Source organism: Diprion similis, chromosome 6 (assembly GCF_021155765.1).
Source record: "Diprion similis isolate iyDipSimi1 chromosome 6, iyDipSimi1.1, whole genome shotgun sequence".
Classification (NCBI taxonomy): domain Eukaryota; kingdom Metazoa; phylum Arthropoda; class Insecta; order Hymenoptera; family Diprionidae; genus Diprion; species Diprion similis.
In genome coordinates this window covers 15,057,453-15,077,753 of record NC_060110.1, presented here as the reverse complement: position 1 = coordinate 15,077,753, position 20,301 = coordinate 15,057,453, and the positions used below count along the sequence as shown (strand labels likewise).

At 41.7% G+C, this 20,301-nt stretch overlaps 1 protein-coding gene across 3 annotated transcripts in view; it reads left to right on the top strand.

The window, feature by feature from the left end:
• LOC124407646 (protein sickie) overlaps positions 1-20,301 on the top strand; it is a 168,874-nt gene that overhangs the window by 55,815 nt on the left and 92,758 nt on the right. For 2 of the 3 annotated variants that reach the window (XM_046883975.1, XM_046883974.1), the window contains 2 exons: positions 746-863; positions 1,762-1,814. In XM_046883975.1, coding sequence (XP_046739931.1) covers positions 746-863; positions 1,762-1,814 — 171 coding nt within the window. Of the gene's footprint in view, positions 1-745; positions 864-1,761; positions 1,815-10,299; positions 10,784-20,301 lie in introns of those variants that run through there. The other variant, XM_046883977.1, reaches the window with a different exon arrangement.

Sequence of the window (20,301 nt, the reverse complement as noted above, 5' to 3'; positions counted from 1 at the left end):
GTTCGATGTTTATTTTCTCATCTTGATTGTAGCTCCTATAAATTAAGATTAATCTGCGAATCATTCGTCGACTTCAATGTTACTCTTTTCGATCGCTTTTGTATAGCGTGAAATATGAATCTTTATTTATTCTTTAAGCACGATTGTTCTCTATGTGGTTAAGATTCCATGTGTTGTAACCCTCAGCTGAATTGTAGGAGAGAGGAATATTTTGTTAGTTCTTTCATCGCATATCCATATGGCATGTTATTGTCATACAAAGTTTGGAGTGTTGAATCGAATATTGAAAAACAAAAAAAAAAATACAAGAAACGAGTCACTTACACTATCACTATATAGTGAAATACAGCTTGAAACATAAGAGCCTGATCCATTAAAGAAAAATCTCGTTGTACGAAGCTGAGGCTCGTTTTTTCTTCCTCGCGTGACAAAATTCCGCCGGTTTATCCGTGCATGCGTCGGGTTACCGTGGACAACTCTCTGCAGAGGTCCGTTATCATCAGCCTTCTTAGTAACCGAAAACGATCTAGATCAACGTCTTACCCAGAATACTTAGGAGGACCGGATAGAGGCGATGGTAGTAAAGGAGGAAGTGAGAGAGCGCGAACGTTTCGTTTCTCCGAAACACTCGATGGTTTTATCCGCTTCTCTCTACCCCAAATACATACATATATATTTATAAACGCATATACCTTGCAGTTATATGCATTTGCGCTAATGAACCCCTTCAATTTTCTTGTTTCAGATATACACAGACTGGGCGAATCATTATCTGGAGCGAGGCGGTTCTCGTCGAAGGGTTGCGGACCTCCAGGCCGACCTCTGTGACGGAGTTCTGCTTGCCGACCTTGTCGAGGCTGTCAGTAAGTACATTAATATCGTCAGGACCTCTCGCAGGACTCCCAGGCGAGAGTAGCAGGTGGTTTATTGTTAGACAACCTCCGCGGAGGACCCCAAATGCGTTGTACCAACCGGCGAATCTAGATCTAGTCTTGACCGAGGCGCGAATGGAGTACATCGTGTTTCTAGACAGTGCCAACCTCGTGCCAGAATTACTCAGTTTAATGCGAATTTAAACAGCTGGCTTTGACACGTGCTAACAGTGGCGGTGATGCGTTAAACATATTTCTCCATTTTACGATCTTCGTGTAAAATCGATTATTTTCATCCTAATACCTGGAAAGTAGGGAGAATTTTTGGAAAGCTCATCGAATGAGATTGCAGGGATTTTTTTTATTCGGATTTAGATACGCGTAGGCTGGCAATTGAAAAGAAACAGAGGTTTGCCATACGCGTTTCTAAGAATTTCTAAGCACCTTCTAAGCCTGTCAGCCCTGCACTCGCGTCCCGAATAATTTATTGTTCCGTTTTAACGTGGCGATGAGGGTTTTGGTATATTCTTTCAACTAAATTAGGAAGTAACTGTGCATGAAACACTTAAATGGTAACCGACAGTTAGAGTTTATGAGTCGTGTGGCTCACGTGCTAACTCGTAAGCCATATGCCAGGCGTTATGATATGTGCGTATGCACCATCCTACATTATACTCATACAGCCATACATACATAGGCAATTCCACGTTTATTTGATTGTGTTGGACAATAGGTATATGCAGAGCAAGCAGAATGTTGTCTCGATTTGATTGTTGCATACCGTTTCTCTCTATTTCAAATTAATATGTATGTATACATATATATATATATTTTATAGGTCACTGGCCAATTAATTATATATTGATTAACAATCAACTCATTGTTTCAGCCAATCAGAAAGTAATCGACGTCAATCGAAAGCCGAGAAATACGCAGCAAATGGTGAGTAAATTGTTTCCTCTTCTTCAATCTTTATTATAGATAAAATTTTCTTGCTATTTTCGTTGTATTGTATCCATAGAATTTTATTCAGAGAGGTTTTAACGCTATATCGAAAGTTACATAATACCTACCATCCGAACGTGGAATAATGCTATCGTAGAGAATTTTTCAGTGCGAAATAAAAAATGAAAATAGCCAAGATAATTAGTTAATGAAACTTTTCATTGACTTGAGGCGTGCATAAAATTGAACCCACGGATCTTTTTTTGACGAGCGATGACGACCGCGGGACAAAAGGCGCAAGTTTATTTTAAGTGCATCTTGAGATTAGAATCAATATGCCGGGGATGAGAAACGGACGGGTAGACCGAAGACGATTAGAGAACCGGGCTGTGATCCCATTTAAAATGAAGATATCGGCCCGCCTACGGGCTCGGAAAAGCCTTAAAACCGGTGGGCGTTTGTTGGGTGAATCTTGAGTCATCGTGGGTATCGAACTAAGACGCATCGCCTCCGACTTGGGGTTCGTTCGTGAGATGGTTAGACCGTCACGTATAAGGTGGACGGGATGGGACCGGACGGGACGCCGGGTCCCTGAGGTGGACGAGGAGTACAAAGTATAAAGGAACCGAGAAGTACCTACACGTGTTTGCGTTTCCACTCGATCCATGGGGGTCCCACCGGTGATCTATGGGGTCTTCGGCGCGCAGCTGTGCGGCGCGTGCCTCAACCGAAATATCCATATAAGCGCCATATTTTTTTTTCTATTTTTAAATAACTACCCCGGGTGCAGTAAACGGTTCGCACCGAGTGTCGAGTACCGCTGTAAACATTGACGACTAAGAACGGAGAGCGAGAGATGAAAATCCTATCGCGCACCCACGCGGCTATAAATATATGCGGACATGCTCGTACGGAGACCTAAACATACGTATACTATGAATCTTTTAAACAGTCATCCACTACCATGCAGGTTTCTGTGTCACTGGGCTGAACCATGCTTAAACGTTGTGATCCTCGAGTCGTCATTTCACACACACGCACACACATACATAATTTTTAGCAGAGGATCGTAACCTGGTGTACATTTCTTTCTTTTCATGTATAATATATTTCACAAATATAGATGTAAAAGAGTGCGGGCACGTTTTTGCTACATTCTTATCAAGGATGGTGCTGGTACTTATTAAAGTCCGTTTTTTTCATATGTTAATTTCACTTTCACGTGCAAATGTGTGGAATGCTTCTGCATTCGAAATTTGTATGGATGTACCTAAAATATATTTGTAGTAAAAAAAAGTTCCGTTCTGACAATCGAAGTGATCGTAGACCTCTTCGTACTGAGATCCGATCTATTCCTCAAATATGATTTCAGTCTTTCATCAGCTAGTTAGTTTGAAATTAGACTTTTCTTCTAATTAAGACAGATTTTACTAGCCGCTGCAGATCGTTGTTTATAAATAATATTTGTCGCCGGATCGCTATGGTTATACGACAACGACCAAAGTAAACGGGGTTAGGCGAATATTTTCTGGACAGATTCCAACCGCCGGAAGTATCCTCTCGTAAGAGCCGGGCGACGACGCCTCGTTACCGCGATTACTTTCTGCTTCCAGTAATTAGCTGTAATCACCTCGTATTACCTCATACACAGCAAAACCGTTCTTCGAAGATTCGGGCCAGCAGCTCGGACCAGTGACACGTAGAATCTGGAAATATTTACAGACTAGAAGACGACTAATGTTATACGTTATACGTTTTGCGTATCCGGCTTAAGGAATCCAAGATGATTTTTATGTGAAATTGAATTTAAATGACAATTATTAACGTGATAATTCACCCATAATCAAATCACCAGAACATCGTAAGTCGCGATTTGATTGTTGATACAACTTTCATGGTCAATAATTGAGCGACGTAAGAGAGAAATGAAAATGTGTCATTTGAAGGTAAAAAACCGTGACCAAGAGTGTCGAATTGAATACTCAAACGCGACCTAAGGTCCTGACTACTAGGCTCAGCAGGAGCATAAAACGATGATTTACGATGTCGGTCTCGCGGGCGATGAAATTTTAGAAAAACAAGTCTCCGTAAAATAAAGCGCTAACAAGCCTCAACACAGATACACGGCCGCCAAGGCTGATTAGCATAAGAAATAGCGTCTCGTCGTATCTGGTAATTAAACTGTCTAAAAATTTTACTACCTTCAGCCGCGTAAGTATTCCGCTGATTTAACCCACCGCGTGACGCAGCTGGATGCAAGTCGACTGTGTTGTTACTTTATAGTCAAATGTTAGGAAGTACTTGGAACCTTACCGATTCGCGAATTTTCACCAGCAAAGGCGCCACGCTGTACAACGTTGTCTGTTATTAAACTTTACGCGTGCAAAACGCGAGACTTACGTGAGTAGTGTTTTCCTGATTGTGGTTCACGCACTGAATTACCACGCCATGTGACACGCAACCGAGAAACCATTGAGCTCGGTCGTTTCCCCACCCCCATTTAGCTTTTTGATTGTTTGGATCGATTTTTATTTTGCAAAAATTGCGCGAAGAAGAAATCAAGAAAAAGACAATGTTAAGGAAATAATTATCCCACGAGGTTGGACAAGAAAAATCGAGATGCTTTCGGAACAAGCGAACGAACGGCAGCGTCATCTATGGAGTCGCCAGTGGTCTAGCCGCTCTACTATAATCTATTTCTATTTCACGAGATCCTATGACTCACGAAGATTAGTCAACTCCACTACCAGAGGCCTTAACAAATTTTCTATTCCAATTTATAAATACGGTGGAAAAATGGTCAAGTCTCGAGTCTGGACGTACCTGCAGCAGTTTAACGGCGTATTGTATGCATGTGTGGTTGAAGTTAGTAAGGTTACTGTAACGATGTGTGTTCAGGAAAAATCTTTACTTCGAACACATCAAAGTAATCGGAAATTAAGTTTGAACATACCGAAGCAAATATATCCTTATTTTTCAAAAGTCAACACCTTGAAAGTCATCCTAAAATTGTAGAATAAAGAATTTCTTCCTGATGTTTCGTGACGTTAACGTTGCTTACTTCAATCTCGTTATTGTATTATGACAACGATTACCTTGCACTGCAGGAAAATTTACAGGATAATATCTAAATAATTATACTCTGCTATAGCGATGAAAAAGTCGGTGCCCTTTACCCAAGTACCGATGAACATGACGATCTGGAGCGAGCGATTTGGACCGATCTAATTACCCCTCGTTTCTACGCGTAATCGACGATTCCGAGCCTAACTGCCTGGCGATAAACTGTAAGAGGTAATCGCGATAACCTCGGACCGTGTTATCTTGTAAAATTAATCGGTAAAACCTGACTTCCGAACGATGCGGTTAAAGTAGTCGAAGCGGCGGGTTACACCTGCTGCACATCGTTAAAGAGCACAACGGAAGGTCATCGAGATGGTAAGTTATGCGGTTGATGAGCAATTGACGCTGCACACTTATACGGTAGTACAAGGCGTGCTAAAGTATGCTAGAGAGACAAATTGTTAATTGCGGTAGCTACACGCGTCTCGTCGCTAAGAACTTTCTCTGCTGCGCATATCAGCTACAGAGAGTTCCTCCTTTCGACGCAGCTGATGATGCCACGCTGCGTTGCGCTCTGCAATTAAGCCGGAATGCTATACAGCTGTATTTGTAATTATTGTCGAATTCAGAGACACTCCACCAAATTTCAGAGGGACACACTCGGCGAGAGTAGAAGGCACGAAGTGTGTCTGAGGAAAAAAGAAGAGGAGGATAAAAAAACGAGGCGAGAGGAAGTTGAACGATCGGAGAACCGAGGTCTCGCCGTTTTTAACCGCGTGCTTAAATTCGACGCGGTTAAACCGATATTTTGAGCGAATCGGATCGGATCGGCGACCTTTGGCGTCCAGAAACGATTTTTTTGCAAATTCACGACGCACGCAGCTTTGATCGATCTTTGATAAACCGGTACAATGGCGTAATGCATCATATGAAATCGTTGTGCGGAACCGATTGAATGCTATATAAAATTTACTTCCGTGAACCGGTCAAACATAACCCAGAACGAATTAACTTCACGTTTCGACGGGCCGATGGTCCGATTTTTGATAACGATTTTTCACCGGTCATTCCAAGTTGGAAAGACGAGTGTATATATACAAGGTTAGTAAAAAGTGCGGTACGGGCAGTCCTTCTTTGACTTGTTGCTGCAGTAGCTGGTATAACATACCTGTGTGAAGATCCACGTGACGCGCATCGGTAAATCCATTGCTGTATTCCAACCGCAAGTATTTGTTCGTTTCTTGGCCGTATAATCGACTTGTGAGTCCCTCGAGAAGAAGTCGGCCTATCGAATCGCGGGAAAACAATTAAAATTGACGCTGGACGGCAGCATGGATTGATATGATCTGACTCGAATATATGTATTTAATGAGATACTTATCGAGTAACGGAATTGAATTTTGTAAAAGGAAGAAGGAAGAAAAAAGAAATGATACAAAAAGTATTCTCTATCGCTAATGATATTTGATTGAGGAAGGTGGAAGAAAAAAAAAAAAAAAAAAAAAAAAACTGATGGCAAAGGAGAATATTAAAACCTCATGGATCGTTGCGGGGCTTACATTCATAATGGCCTACTGAACGAGGTAATTTATTTAGATTGCTAGGAGTGAGAAGGAGAGAGAGAGAGAGAGAGAGAGAAAGAGAAAAAAGGAAAGAAAAAATCACCCACCATATCCCACGTAAAATATACTCGTTTGCGCCGTTACTTCGTCATTTCTCTAACTCGTCTAAGAATCAGTTGAATACACAAGTTTTCAGGAAACACGAAAATTACTGCGCGGGCGCACGCGATCTCCTAATATCCAACCACTTGACGCATCCTCGTCAACGGATCTGAGTAGGTGTGCGCCTACAAGTTCGTCTGGATCTCTGATATACATATAAACTTGAGGTAGCGCAGGGCAATTTGCATAATTTCCTAAAGGCCGTACCTATAGTTGTTAATTAATCCATTGCTACAGGCGTAGGAGTTTCCGATCGTTCATTCCCAGTCTAGCGCGATCAGTTCGTACGACGGGGACGTTAATTTATGGAAAACTGTTTTATTGAGATTAATTAAATCCACTCCGTTCAATGTTGAGATTAATTCACGGGCCAACTGGCTGCGTCGCGCTATTCTTATTGTGGGCACTCGCGAGTTGGGACCGAGATTAGATGATGGGTCGTACAGTTAACCCGCTCATATACACGTGTCTCTAGATCTAAGATTAGTTCTACGTACGTGATTTCTCGGGATGATCTCCACCCGCAATTATCTCGCGGATGTACGATGTATGTATGTAAGTAACCTTCCTAGTAATTGCGATTCTTTACTCCTCTTCGTTGAAACGTGCGTCCATTGTAAACCGCGTACATACAGTCTATGTATCTGCGTCTATGACTGAGATATTAATTACCGTATTTATACCGCAGTCATCGCGGCACGCCGAGGAATGTTGATCTATTCTTTTTCGCTGACAAAGGTACTCCGTGCTCACGATGTTCTAGATCAGTTGTGTTGTCGAAACTTACATATATGTACATACGTGCAGACAGAATCTATACAGCTAAAAATAATATACACCTTGTCATTTTTTTTAAATTACCTACAGACGTTTATCTTCTCGATTCGAAGCGTAATTTTATTTATTTTTCCATCAGTCTTCTATTGCCTGATTTTTTTTTCTTTTCTTCTCTTTCTCTTCTTCTATATAACCTATGGGAATAGTCTGCGCCACGATTTCAACGTGTAGAATGGTGTGTTGATATTGGAATTATTTATAGACGATTTATAATTACTGCTGGACTTTTAATCCGCAATGGGAATTTATATTGTTTCACGTTTTTTTTAAGGACAAGTATTTAGTTTTTTTGCTGAATGCTCGACGTATTGAGGAGTGACGAATGATTGACGAAATATTGGAATTCGTGAAGATTTCAGGAAAATTTTCAACTTCTGATAAATCTATTTGAACACGGGGAAAATGTCGTACAGAAATTGACAAACGTTTTTTTTTCGTTTTCTTTTCTACGCAATCATCTAATTGCAAGAATCTAATTTTTATGATTATTCAGGAATGCTTTGATACAAAAATATTGTTACAACTATTAACTAGTTCCGATTTCAAATCCGCCATCCATACGAATCTCATGAAATTCATAACCTTCACAGCTTCCATTTTCATTCTCCTTCGATCGGTCCGCGGACACGAATGATGCGCATCTCGACACGTACACGCCGCGCATGTAGCAGCATGGATATTCCACTGTAGCCATTCTTCTGTGGCACTTAAGGATCACGCAGTGATTTCTGTAGGGTTATATTTCATCCCTCTTTATATCTCTCTCCGCTCATCTCGTCCCAAGTAAAGGTGTATGGCACATATACATATACACATACTCACATCATTCTGTATGCATGCGTTAAAGTTTTGTAGAAAGGCCATAAACGTATATTAGACCGCGTACCTATAGTACAGCGTCGTGTAAGGCTGCGCGTCGCCCTACAGAGCTTGTTATCTGATTAATATTTTGATTTCAACCGGGTGGTCTCAATATTTCTAGATTTTTATAATCCGAAGAGGTTGAAGTAGACACAAGGATTAAGGCCTGACTCTGTATATACAATATACATATATACATGCTATGCAGAAGGAACTCGGCGAGCCTCTATAAGATAAAGAGATGCGGACGCATAACGTTTGTGGTCGAAATACGGAGGCTGCACCAGGGGTTCGGTCACGGGTCTGCCACACCCCCGTGAAGGGAGAAACCAGGCCACCTGTGGTGCCGGTTTTACGGTAACCGTACATAAAACATTTCACTTCCCTGGAGTACACCAGAAAAAGGACAGAAAAAAACATGTTCTTTACTCTAGTTTTTTTCTTTACTTTTTTCTTTCTTTTCTCGTTTTTCGGATCGCGTCTAAAAAGGAGAAACAGAGTAGGAGGGGTCAAGGGGTTTCGCGATCGTTTAGTGCAGATTCGAAGCGCGGCTTCTCGGTGACGCTGCGTCGGCTGCGGTCGTCGTAGCTTGTAAATTCATTAGTCGTCAGGACCAATTAAACTGCTTTATTCGCTTTCCAGTTGTATAGGTATACTAGCGCACTGTTCCGTCGAGTTCTGCAGTCGTTAGGCATGGTAAATAGTTGGCAAAAAGTATAAATAAATATATATATATGTATATATATATAAAAAAAAAAAACTCCGTCCTCGAGTATTCTATCACCGTGAAGCGTTGAGTGCTCCAATCACGCTGTGTTGTGGCAAGATGTTGTACCTGTGGATTAAGTGTTCTCGACTTGAAAACACCCAAAACTCACCGGAAGAGCGAAAAACAAATAATGAATAGCACAGACTTGCGTGTTTTAGTTAATTGCGCGAGTGAAACATAGCAAATTAGACACTCGTAATTATTGTAAATTGTTCGACTTCAAAAATTTCGAAAAAAATGTTAGAAAATCCACAAGAAGTAAAAATATTTCTTAACCACTTTTGCTTCTTGCCAAGTATAATACCTGTGAGATCCTTCACAAGGATTTTTCATTACCTAAATACCGTGCAGCGCAGCGATGAAAGATATCGGAGAAAAAAAAAAAAAAAAAAAAAAGAAACAAAATTGCGAGTCATGGGGAAGAACCTGCATCCCTGTTTTCGGTATAGAAATTAAACCCTCGTTTTGTACGAAAAATGTAGGTATAATATAGTTTTGAAAATAGGAAGGATATTTTGAAAAATTTCATCCAATCAGCCGAGCATTGTGTTCGGAATAGGAACTCCAGCGGGAATGTTTCCTATTCAGGGTTCCTCAGGGCCTTGGGGAATTAGTTATAACGTATATCCGTAGTTTCCAGCGTGTGCAACGTGCCCGTGTCTCGACCGAATCTCAGCGTATGCGTGCCCAAGTGACGTCAGTGGAACCGCGATCAAACGTCCAATCGTCGGTCGGCTACCTGGACCACGTGACGTATACACGTTACGTTAACATGCCTCGTAGTGCGTACTCGACTTGCTCGTACTCTCTAGTCTCTTTTATTCACTATCACACGTGGCTGTTCCCCCAGCGTGTAAGTGCTCGGTAGAGAGAGAGAGAGAGAGAGAGAGTGAGAAAATAAGAGAGAGAGAAAGAGAGAGAGGGAGAGAGGGAGAGAGAAAACAGCCTTATTGGAGCCTGAGCCTGAGAGTCGAGTGTTTCACCGTGAGCTAGTGTGTCGCGAGAGGTCCAGTAGCACGGATGCTGTGTCCGATCTCTTCGCAACGGTCCGCAAGCGTGCGACTGGCAAGCTGACTCGATCGGGCTTTCAAATTGCCCGCGCAAATTTGCCGATTTTGTTTATGACCGTGTCGCGCCACGCGAATAAAATACACTAACTAAGCGCAGTTTATTTCTGCACAAAATTTACTCGCGTTATTAGAGATGCGAGAGAAATACTCGCGTCTGTGATAAATAAACTCTTTGATAATATTGGCCAAGAGTTTGTGGACCAAGGTTTGATGGTGATTGCATCGGCTTCGCCCGAGCCTGCAGTGCAGTTAAAGTGAAGTATACTTAGACTCGGAATCGATTACTACACATTTCGACGTTGGTCGGTACTAAGAAAGATCTCATAGACGACGCTATTCCTAGATAAAATACCAATCGGTAATCAATTTTAACGATAAGAAAAAGTTTGTGTTTCATTTGTAAAACTTTTGTCGTTTCGTCCTTCAACGTTCCTGGAGTTCTATATGGTGAATTGGCGATACATGTTTTAATCAGTAAATTGAAATCGAGTTGATCGTCGTCTCGAATGACACTGGATGCCAAACTTTATTACGCTCGAGAAAATTTGAGGAAAAGCATTTTCCGATAAACTACTTAAGTTCAGCTTATAACGATCGACGAAATTAGTTCCTCGCAGCCAGGATGACATCGTGCTTATACAGGTAATTGATTTGGAGAATATATACAATATTTTTAGTAATCGTATCGAAATACCGCAAAACAAATTATTATGCTCGGTTAACCGTAAGAAATGAATTAGAAAATTTTCAATTTACAATTTACAAAAGATTTCCAAGCATTATGTGGAATATTACATTGATATACTTCTGGTTGCGTGTTTTCCTTAAAAATTGTGTAAACTATGGAATTGTATGGTTTTTCGATTTGGCAAAACTGCGACAGAAGTCGAAAATTTAGAAAGTCGTTTCGACTACCAGAACTGTCAAGACAATCCGAGTTTTTGTTGTACTTGATTATCGATTGTCAAAGGTGAAAAATAAAAACCTATATTTGAGGTTGTGGATAACCGGATCATTTTTGGATTTCAATTGTTGCAAGATACTATAAGTTGAAAAAAAAAAAAAAAACTAGCATACCTAATTTCTAGTCTAATAAAAACAGCAAATAACTGAATTGATCGTTAACTTTTCTATCACGTACGTAATATAAAATGTAACCGAACATGCATAGATCGATTGAAGGGATTGAAAAGTGAAACATGGACTGTTCTCAAGTCTTAAACTGTGCTCACAGTGATCGTACATCGATTACTGAAAGTGAGTTACATGGAGTAGTGATTCGAATACGTAAAGAAGAGCGGTCTCTAAATTTTTCATAGAATTTTAAGAATTTCGTATGCGGACGATGACGCTTTTACGCTCTATCAAACGTTCGTTTTCAAGTGCGGCAAGTCGAGGGAGCGGGTGAACGTGCACCGACCTACTTGTGCATGTATAAAGTGCATATTGCGAACACGTGGGTATTTCCAAATCACGCTATACAGTCGTTAAGCAACGAACGGTGACCAGGCATTGACCGGTTGTCAATAATTATGTAGATTATTGTTGGACCACGATCAATAGCTACGGGCATGTTCCCCCATACTTTTGAGTAACATGCATTGGTGCATTGGTGCATTGCCGCATTGGTGCATTGGTGCATTGTGCACGGGATAGGCGGCTAATGAGGACACCAGTTTTAAGGTGTTTTAAATCCAGGTTTTATAATCGCTCTACTTGACCGGCAATCCTCGAACCTGTTCTATGGTGTGCACGTCGATAATACGAGCCCAAGCGAAGGGAGGAGGGCAAAGAGGACTGATATTTATTCCCGTATTTACAAGCTATTTCTGAGAACAAGGAAATAACGTGACTCACTAGTTTACACTCGGTCATGCGCGCGGCTCGACTTTTCTACGGGATCTAGATAAATATGATTTCTTTCGAAACGATTCGTAACGCTCAAACCTGCAATGCGTGCATCAACTTACTTCTTTTTATAGACGTGACGACTTTTACACCAACGCATATTACGTCCTTTATGTATCCACGTGTATATTCATGTCTCGGAAATGTAATGTAGTCTTTTACTCGTCTCTCCCGTTGCCTGTGGTAACTCAACCAAATTGGCTGATCGCCAGGAGTAAATTGATCGTTGGATCCAGATACACGAGCATACGTGATACGATTCGTAAACGGGAGGAATTGGCTTTTCTCACATCCGTTAACTCGTCCGCGGATTCTGCATTGTTCGAAAATTCAGCAAAAACCTGCAGCTTATCGGCGTTACACTTCGTTTACGAGGCTGAAACTAGCAGCTACAATTAATAGCCAAACGTTGTAATGTTCATCCAAATCAGGTAGTGGAGTTCGAAATATTGTGAAACACCTTGACTCACCCCCCCCCCCCCCCCCCCCCCTCACCGCCAAATACTTTTATAAAATTATGAGAATAAAACCGAGACGCATTTTTCTATTTCGAAAAATTTGAATGCTCTTGGGTGTTGACTCTGGCTTCAGGTTTATACTTTTTTTCGTTTCTCCTTTCCACGATGTTTTGGAACAGCATACACTGTGTATATTATCTATGCATGGAGGCGGTTGAAAAAAGTCATACTGATAAGAATCGGTGATACCTACATTTGGAAAAAATTGAAAACACTTTGTCGAGCATCGAATTTCGTTGTTGTTGTTTTTTTATTTCGTTTCTTTTTTCCGTAACCTTGCGAATCTCTTTGCGAAACAAACCTCATTCCGTCAGTCAGACTCGTTGTGTTTTACGTAACTCTTAGCAAAGTCCTTGGTGCGGATCACGTATTGTTATGACTGGTTGCCGGAGTTTACCGTGTCCCCGGGTTTCCGTAGAATGGAAATTGATGAAAAACTATGAGTTATATGCGTGCATATAATATACACACGTGCGAATTCCGCAAGGAAAGTAGCGCCAACCCATGCACGTACCAATTAGCCGCTAGTGCCCATGGCACGTGTGTTCCTCGACAGCCACTCCAGCAGCAGCCTAATGCACTTACCTTTCCGAGTTGGTATGTAGCTTGGTTTCACCGTGGGGCTAACGAGTCGATTGACTCACCTCGAATAGGCATCGAATAGGGTATACATACAATAATACGAGTGTACATACGTATAGATATATAACTGGCGGTATTATTGCACGTGCGAAATGTGAATTGAAACGAAATGCAAAGCCAAGGAGGCGAGAAGCAGCTGAGAAACCAATCGTGTTATTTAATAATCCAGCTTACATCGCCTCTCGTCTCGTCTCGTCTCGTTTCGTCTCGCTTCGCGTGAATGCTGCATTTCGAGCCAAGCCTTCTGCGGTCTCGTTAAGACCTTATCATGTGACTTAATTGTATACATTCGGTTTGGCTCTTTCTCGCTCGCTGCCACACTCCGTATATGCATGTACGTGCATTATATGCCAATTCGGGCAGACGTGACAGCAACGGCTCGAACCACACGACGATAATAATTCAGTATTCAGCGTACACGCTCGCTGGTATGCGTGCTCGTTTGTGTTTACAAATATATACGTATGCGTATTTATATTTGTGTATATATGTATGCATAGGCGAGGGAAGTTAATGTATGAGCTTCGTTGATTTAATCACCGCATCGAGAATACAAGGACCTCTTTAATCCTTCGAAGGCGTTCTTCGAAAGTTACACAAACTTATTACATCCTGTCGCTCTAGATATTTTTCGCGTGATATATGCCACGTTATGTTCCAATTTGTCATTTCGATGAATTAAACGAATTTGACGTATATTTTGTTCACTCTCTGGCCTGTATTCTGAAATAATGATTGATAGTGAATCTGTGTATGAGAAAACGATGCGACGTGGTGTAGATTGACGATTCACCAGGTATACAATCTTCACTCCAATACCATCTGCAGATATCTTTCGGTCTGAAAAACTTGGACGGTTACTTTCTGGCATGTTTTAATACCGTCGTCAGACGATCCGAACAATTGGAACATTGTTTGCTGTGGAAAACATGTTTCGGTTCGTCGGCATCGCCGCTAAAACGAAATCTAGTGAATTTGATACAGCAAAGTTGTGACGAAAGGCATAATTATCCCCCTTCTTCCTGTCTTTGCAAGAGAATAAATTTTGAGAGTATTTTGACGTTTGAAAGTGCGCATAGTTTTGGCATGGTCAAGGCTGAATAGCCGGTTAAATGCAACGATTAAACTCGTGCCACTGACTTATTGGACTGTCTCGACGACCAGAGAGCGGGGAAAGATTCATGGCATATCGGTCGTTAAGACAACCATGTCACGATCTCCTGGAATCTTATTTGAAAAATTTATCGCCAAGGCCTGATGGTGTCATGTGACAGGTGCGTGGGAATAATAGATCGGTCCATCGTGAAACGAAAAAGGATTACCAACATATCACACCATGTTTCAAGTTTATATAAATTGCCATCAGATTTAAAAAATAACGCATCTTCGCATCTAATTGTGTTTCGCAATTTAAAGTCTTAAAGAAAAATTCCACAGACTATCTTCACGTAATATACGTCAAGAGATCGAATTCCCAGGACAATTGACCGACGCGCGGATGAATTAGCCCAACGACCTCTGAAGTGAATTAAAAAGAGAAGGGAATTTACCTGTAGGTGTGTGCGAATTACCACACGACTCGGGATCAAATTAGTCTGAAATATCTCAGTAAACAGTGTTTACCCATCTACCTTGCTACTTGCGGGTGATCCGCGCCCCGGGCAGTCGTCGTTCCAAATGTACAAGACGAGCTCGAAAGGTGTGGCTTACACGATACTGTGTTATTCCATCACGTTCGTCAAAGCCACGTGACGTGTATCCAGTCTCTCAGGTGTGCATTTCGTCTCATTGTTGGGACCGTGTTACATACCTGCCATTAGCGGATACAACGCTCGTTGCTTTCAGCTATTTCAATTTTCAACTTGATATCACTGGGAGGTATCGATCGCAAACTCGATACCCTAAATGACTAATACAAATCTGATGCGGTTGATGATTTCATTTTTTTCTCTTCAAAGTATAGCAAAAACAGTCAGCGATGTGAAAACGAGGAAGGGTCAATTAGCTGGGTGAAACTCGTTTTATGGTCAATTGATCGCGGTAATTACGGACGGCTTTTGATTGTTGAAAATATGGAACGTGGGTAATACTAGCAGAGCCATGTCGAAAAACTCGTCCATAAGTTGCAGCAAAAGTATTATCGATGATCTTTGGGTGCCAATTGCAGTGTGCTCGGATTACACAATTGAGGTCTCGGATTTTTCTCATTAGAAAAATTTGTTTTCGATATTGCTCTCCTGATTTTTATTTTTACACTTAAGATATCAATGAAGGACTGTTTTACACGCCATATCGACATCATTTTCTTCGGAGAATTGACGGTTACGGATAAATACCGTCAAAAACTAAAGAATCTTTTTTTTTTTTTGTTTTGTTTTCTTTTTCTAAGACATAAAGACTTGCACAAAAATTCTCAATGTTACACATAATCAGCAACTGAAGAGCACGATGCTGCTAATATCTCGCACATGAATTTGTAGAAAGCAAATTTTAGCCGTATCTATTCCAATAAACAATGTTGACATTCGATACTTATACGATTATTACGCGTGCGGATATTCTCGCTTTTTCTTGAGTAATTTTTCGCGCTGCAAATATTACCGCATCACCGTTACATTCCGCGGTCCGTTACCCCAGATTCAAGAAGCCCGGACCTCTTCTTCTGTGCCCGCGTTCGTTCGTTCGTTCGTTCCTTCGTTCCTTCGTTCGTTTACTCGTCTGAGCTCACCTGCTGGCCCACAGACCTCCTGATGCCCTCCGATTTGCATCTTTCTTCTGGGTCCGCAATTCCCGTTCTCGGATTCAACAGTGCGGTCACTTCACAAGGGCTCCGTGAGTCCGGAGGAGGATCACCTTCATACGACGAAAAGGATATGTGCTTATACATATACCTACCGCAGGATTTCTGAACCGACAATGCGCTGACTCTTTTATCGTTACAGACGCTATTATCTGTACAGTGAAACTATCATTGATTGCAAGTGTTCGAATATCGTCTCGGTATGTTGGGTATTAGGAAATATGATATTATCTAGTAATTGCTATTGCACTTCAGCTGAACATGCAATCACCAGGAGTTTAGCGTTTTTTTTTCGCTGCGCAAATGTCCAAATCATCGATGTAGCTACTAATTTCTTAATGGCAACGTATTTTCTGTTTTTACAGAATTGCCATTTACAGTCACACGAGTGAAATAAAAATAGTGTATTATACAACGAAGTACCTACGCATTGTGTACAAGTGGTTGTAACATTAGTACCTGCATATTAGTGTTCTTTATACGTCAAAGAACTCGATTCAATTATTTATGGTTCCGATTGTGGGTAGGCTTCTTTTTACCAGGAGCTGCGCACCGTCGTTCGAATCTCGTGGTACATGTGTCGCCTTCTTCGAGAATAAATTTAACAAGATACCCGTGACGTCCCGTAGGGACTGCACTCATGGGCACTCACTTTTTATCTTCTTATTACAACTATCTTTCAAATTCGTGGATGTGCACTGAGGAATAACTGTTGAAGCATGGGCGCTGGACGTTGAGTGACTCTCTAAAGAAAATACTTCTGCCGATGAGAATGTTTTTAAGAAGAAGAAAAAATTTCATCCAACGGTGATTAAAAAAAAAAAAAAAAAAAGCAACAACACAAACAAAATAAATAAATAAACACTCGCCATGCTTAACGCCGGAGGAAGAAGCGAACTTACATTTCAATCGAAGTGCGTGTAAACCGATGAGGGTAAATTTTTAACGATATTCTTGAGTAACGTTCGAAAGTATACGACGTTAAATATTTGTGAATTAACCGATTATCTCGCCTGTACGGCGTTACGTAATATGCAAAATTATTAGATATTCGTCGTTCAAATGTGAAGGACGAGTATTGCTCGACGATACTGAGGATTATCTTTTCTAGACACCGGTAGGCATCGCGATTACATCACGCGGAATTGTTGATTATTATTTCCAATTCGTCACCGTTGGACATTGCAGTGTATACCTACTTTATACGTATGAAATCGCGTGTGACGCTATAAACTATACACATGCCTGTCTCCGCAATTATTTTGCCATTAAGTAAATTGCAATTTCTCTCCTTATTACCTGGTAGTTCCCGCGTGTCGATGACGTCATATCTGTCATTCTCGATTCACGCCCCGATATGCCTAAGAGAGAGAGGGAAAAGAAAAAAAGAAAAGTACCACCATTCGCATCATTGCGTAACATCGTTCGCTGATTTTGGTCGCAGTGTTAATGACCGATGGCTCGTCCGACTGTCGCTACATGGCAAAGAATAACGTATATATATATATATATATATATGGATCTACCTACCTATACGTCTAGCAGTCGCGTGCCTTCCGCCTTTTTCAGGAAGCAAAACTATCATTATTTTTATCAGGAAGACGAGCAACAGCAGCAGCTTCCTGCGGGCCATGTGCGCCTCGAGACCTCTCTATCTAAATATATACATAACTTAGCTTAGCCGAGCGAGGCCTAGACTAGAACAGACAAAACGACCGACCGACCGACCGACGGACAGATAGACAGACAGCCGGAGCCGTGTGCCCACTACCATGATGCAGCGAGTTGGGCAAGCAAGGTTTGAAACGCTTTTTAGGCGCCGCAGAAATTTCCCTCGGTTATTACACGCGTCGTACACACGCTCCGCGTCTTTTCCTCTTCCTACAAGACAGCTTCGTCTCGTTCGAGGTGTTAAGGACTCGTTCCGTCTGACACAGGCGAGAATATCGAGCCCTAAGCAGAGCTTCATTAGGATCGGTTATTTTCGTCACCGTAGCCGTCAGGCTCTCTTCAACGTCGACGAGGGGATCTTGTGAAATATCGTGGAGGTATACGAATGGCCTGGAACCTCTGCGACCTTTCCAATGTCGAGGACTTTTCTTCTTGCGGCAAACTTGAACGGGTTGGAGGAAATCTGCAGGTAGCCTTGATCTTACACAGTTCACCGAAATCAGTCAAAGATTTTGCAATAGTTATTGTGCAAAACAGCGTCAAGTATTTTAATGACAATGAATAATTTGAAGGGTAACGTGTCGTTAATAAATAGCATAACTGTATCAGGTGTACCGGATCCCGTTTCCAGATGCTGTTAAGAGACCTCGAGTGGTCTGCGACGCGTTCGGGAATGATCTGTGTTTTTGTCGCCCTTTGTAACGCCTCGGAATCCGAATTTTTGTTGTCCTTCTGGTGTGACTCAACTGGCGGAATTCCAGTCGACGAACATCGGATTCCCTGCTGATCCAAGGAGTGTATAATAGCTAGAGGAATTGTTTGTCGTATTACAATTCGAAGCTCCATGTGACTAGAATTTTTAATCTGTATAATTTGAATGCCGGTTGTTCTCTGGTTTCGATAATGCGAATCATCCAACCTTTGAGATACGAAAGCGAAGTGATTTCCTTCGGTATTAAATTTATCTGAAATTGTTTTTTAAATTTTTATGCAAAATGTTCGCAACAACGAATTTCCCTGCATGGATCCGTCGCGACGTCGCGATTTTGACTAACTCTTTCCACTTTCGGACCTTTTCGCTTGAAATTACGAGAGGAAACCGCCCAATTAGCGGTAATCTTTTCATCGGTCGCTGGAATCAGTTGTATTTAATTTCTAGTATCGTGTAATAAGTTCTGAGCAATTGCCTGTGAGCCACGCGTTTGCCGAAGTTCTCTCTTCCTTCCATTCCGTTTCTTCCGTTGATATTTGACAGGAAAATAGCTCGGAGTCTGTTTGCGTGGACTAAAAATAATGAATCTAAGGTGGTAGGTGGCTGTTCTCGACACCATCAGAATCCCGTTATGCATTTCGAGGGTACCTACTTGAATAACGATGAAGTTTTCAATCGTCAATGTTTTCGGCAAAGATTTTATTCGAAGCATCAGATATTTTCCCGGTTCGTGACCTGTGAAGCGATTCTCTCTCTCCGCGTTCTTCTATACAATAACTCTTTTTCAGGTACGACTAACGCGATTCGAGAGCGGGAGGAGATCGTGTCGGTCCCATAAAGTCCGGGTCTTATGTACGACTATTCCCAATCTGTAACGCTGTCGTCGCTGCGTAAAATGACGCAGCATAATCTGAGTAGGTATCGTAGACACGCGGTTCTCGCTGATCGTATACCTACCGCGTGCGAAAAAAGGTGTAATTATTTTATGACTTGAGAAAAAAATGTGGAAAAAATTCAGGCTAATATCCATGTTGAACCAGCTCGTAAACAGAAGTCGAGAGAGCGAGAGAGAGATTGAGTAAAAAACGTGCTAAAAAAAGAAAAAGATAAATACGAAAAGCTGAGAGAATTGCATAATTTTCCGGGCTTCACGATCCTCTTTATCGCTGTGCGAGAGTTCGTGTCGCAAAAGCAAGTTAATTAATCGATGCTGCAAGCTGAGGGGGGGAGAATGAGAGGAGGGGGGAGATCGTCGGTGTTTTATACGACAATTAAACCGGATGGCAGAGGTACGTGAATTACCTTATCGAGAACACAAACTCAGGAGAGAAAACTCTGTACACGTAGCCCATAAATATGTAGGTGCCCGATTTCAAAGAAATTCCATCGCCCGTATATATTCCGAGCGCGCAGTAATTATTGCCCTCTCTTCCTTCTTCAAAAGCCTCACTCCGCGACTATGAGTGGATGAGTGGGGGGTGATTTTTCTTCTTTTTGTCCGTTGGCTGTCTTGTCTCCGTGCGTTCATACGGTATGTGTACTATACCGGCATCCACCGCTGGGAAGGAATAACTTGATCAGGTTACAAGAATTGATTCGGTTTCCATAGAGAGAGGATGTTGGACAAGTTGATCGTTGTCTGCCTCTTCCTAGCCCGTATCGTATATTCGGCCTTAACCCAGGTGTCCAAGGCAAGAACAAGTGGATTGAGATGTCTTGAGGAAATTTTCTACTCAAGTATAAATTTTAGGGAACAGGTCCGAGGGTTGGTGTGGTTCGGAAAATCCACAAACCACGATATTATACCGTTGCACTCGTTTCCGTTGAAATACGAGACGGAGAAGGACTGGAACGGAATATTTCATCCGGGACGAAGAAGCGTACCTACCTGCGTTATTGACACTGCAGT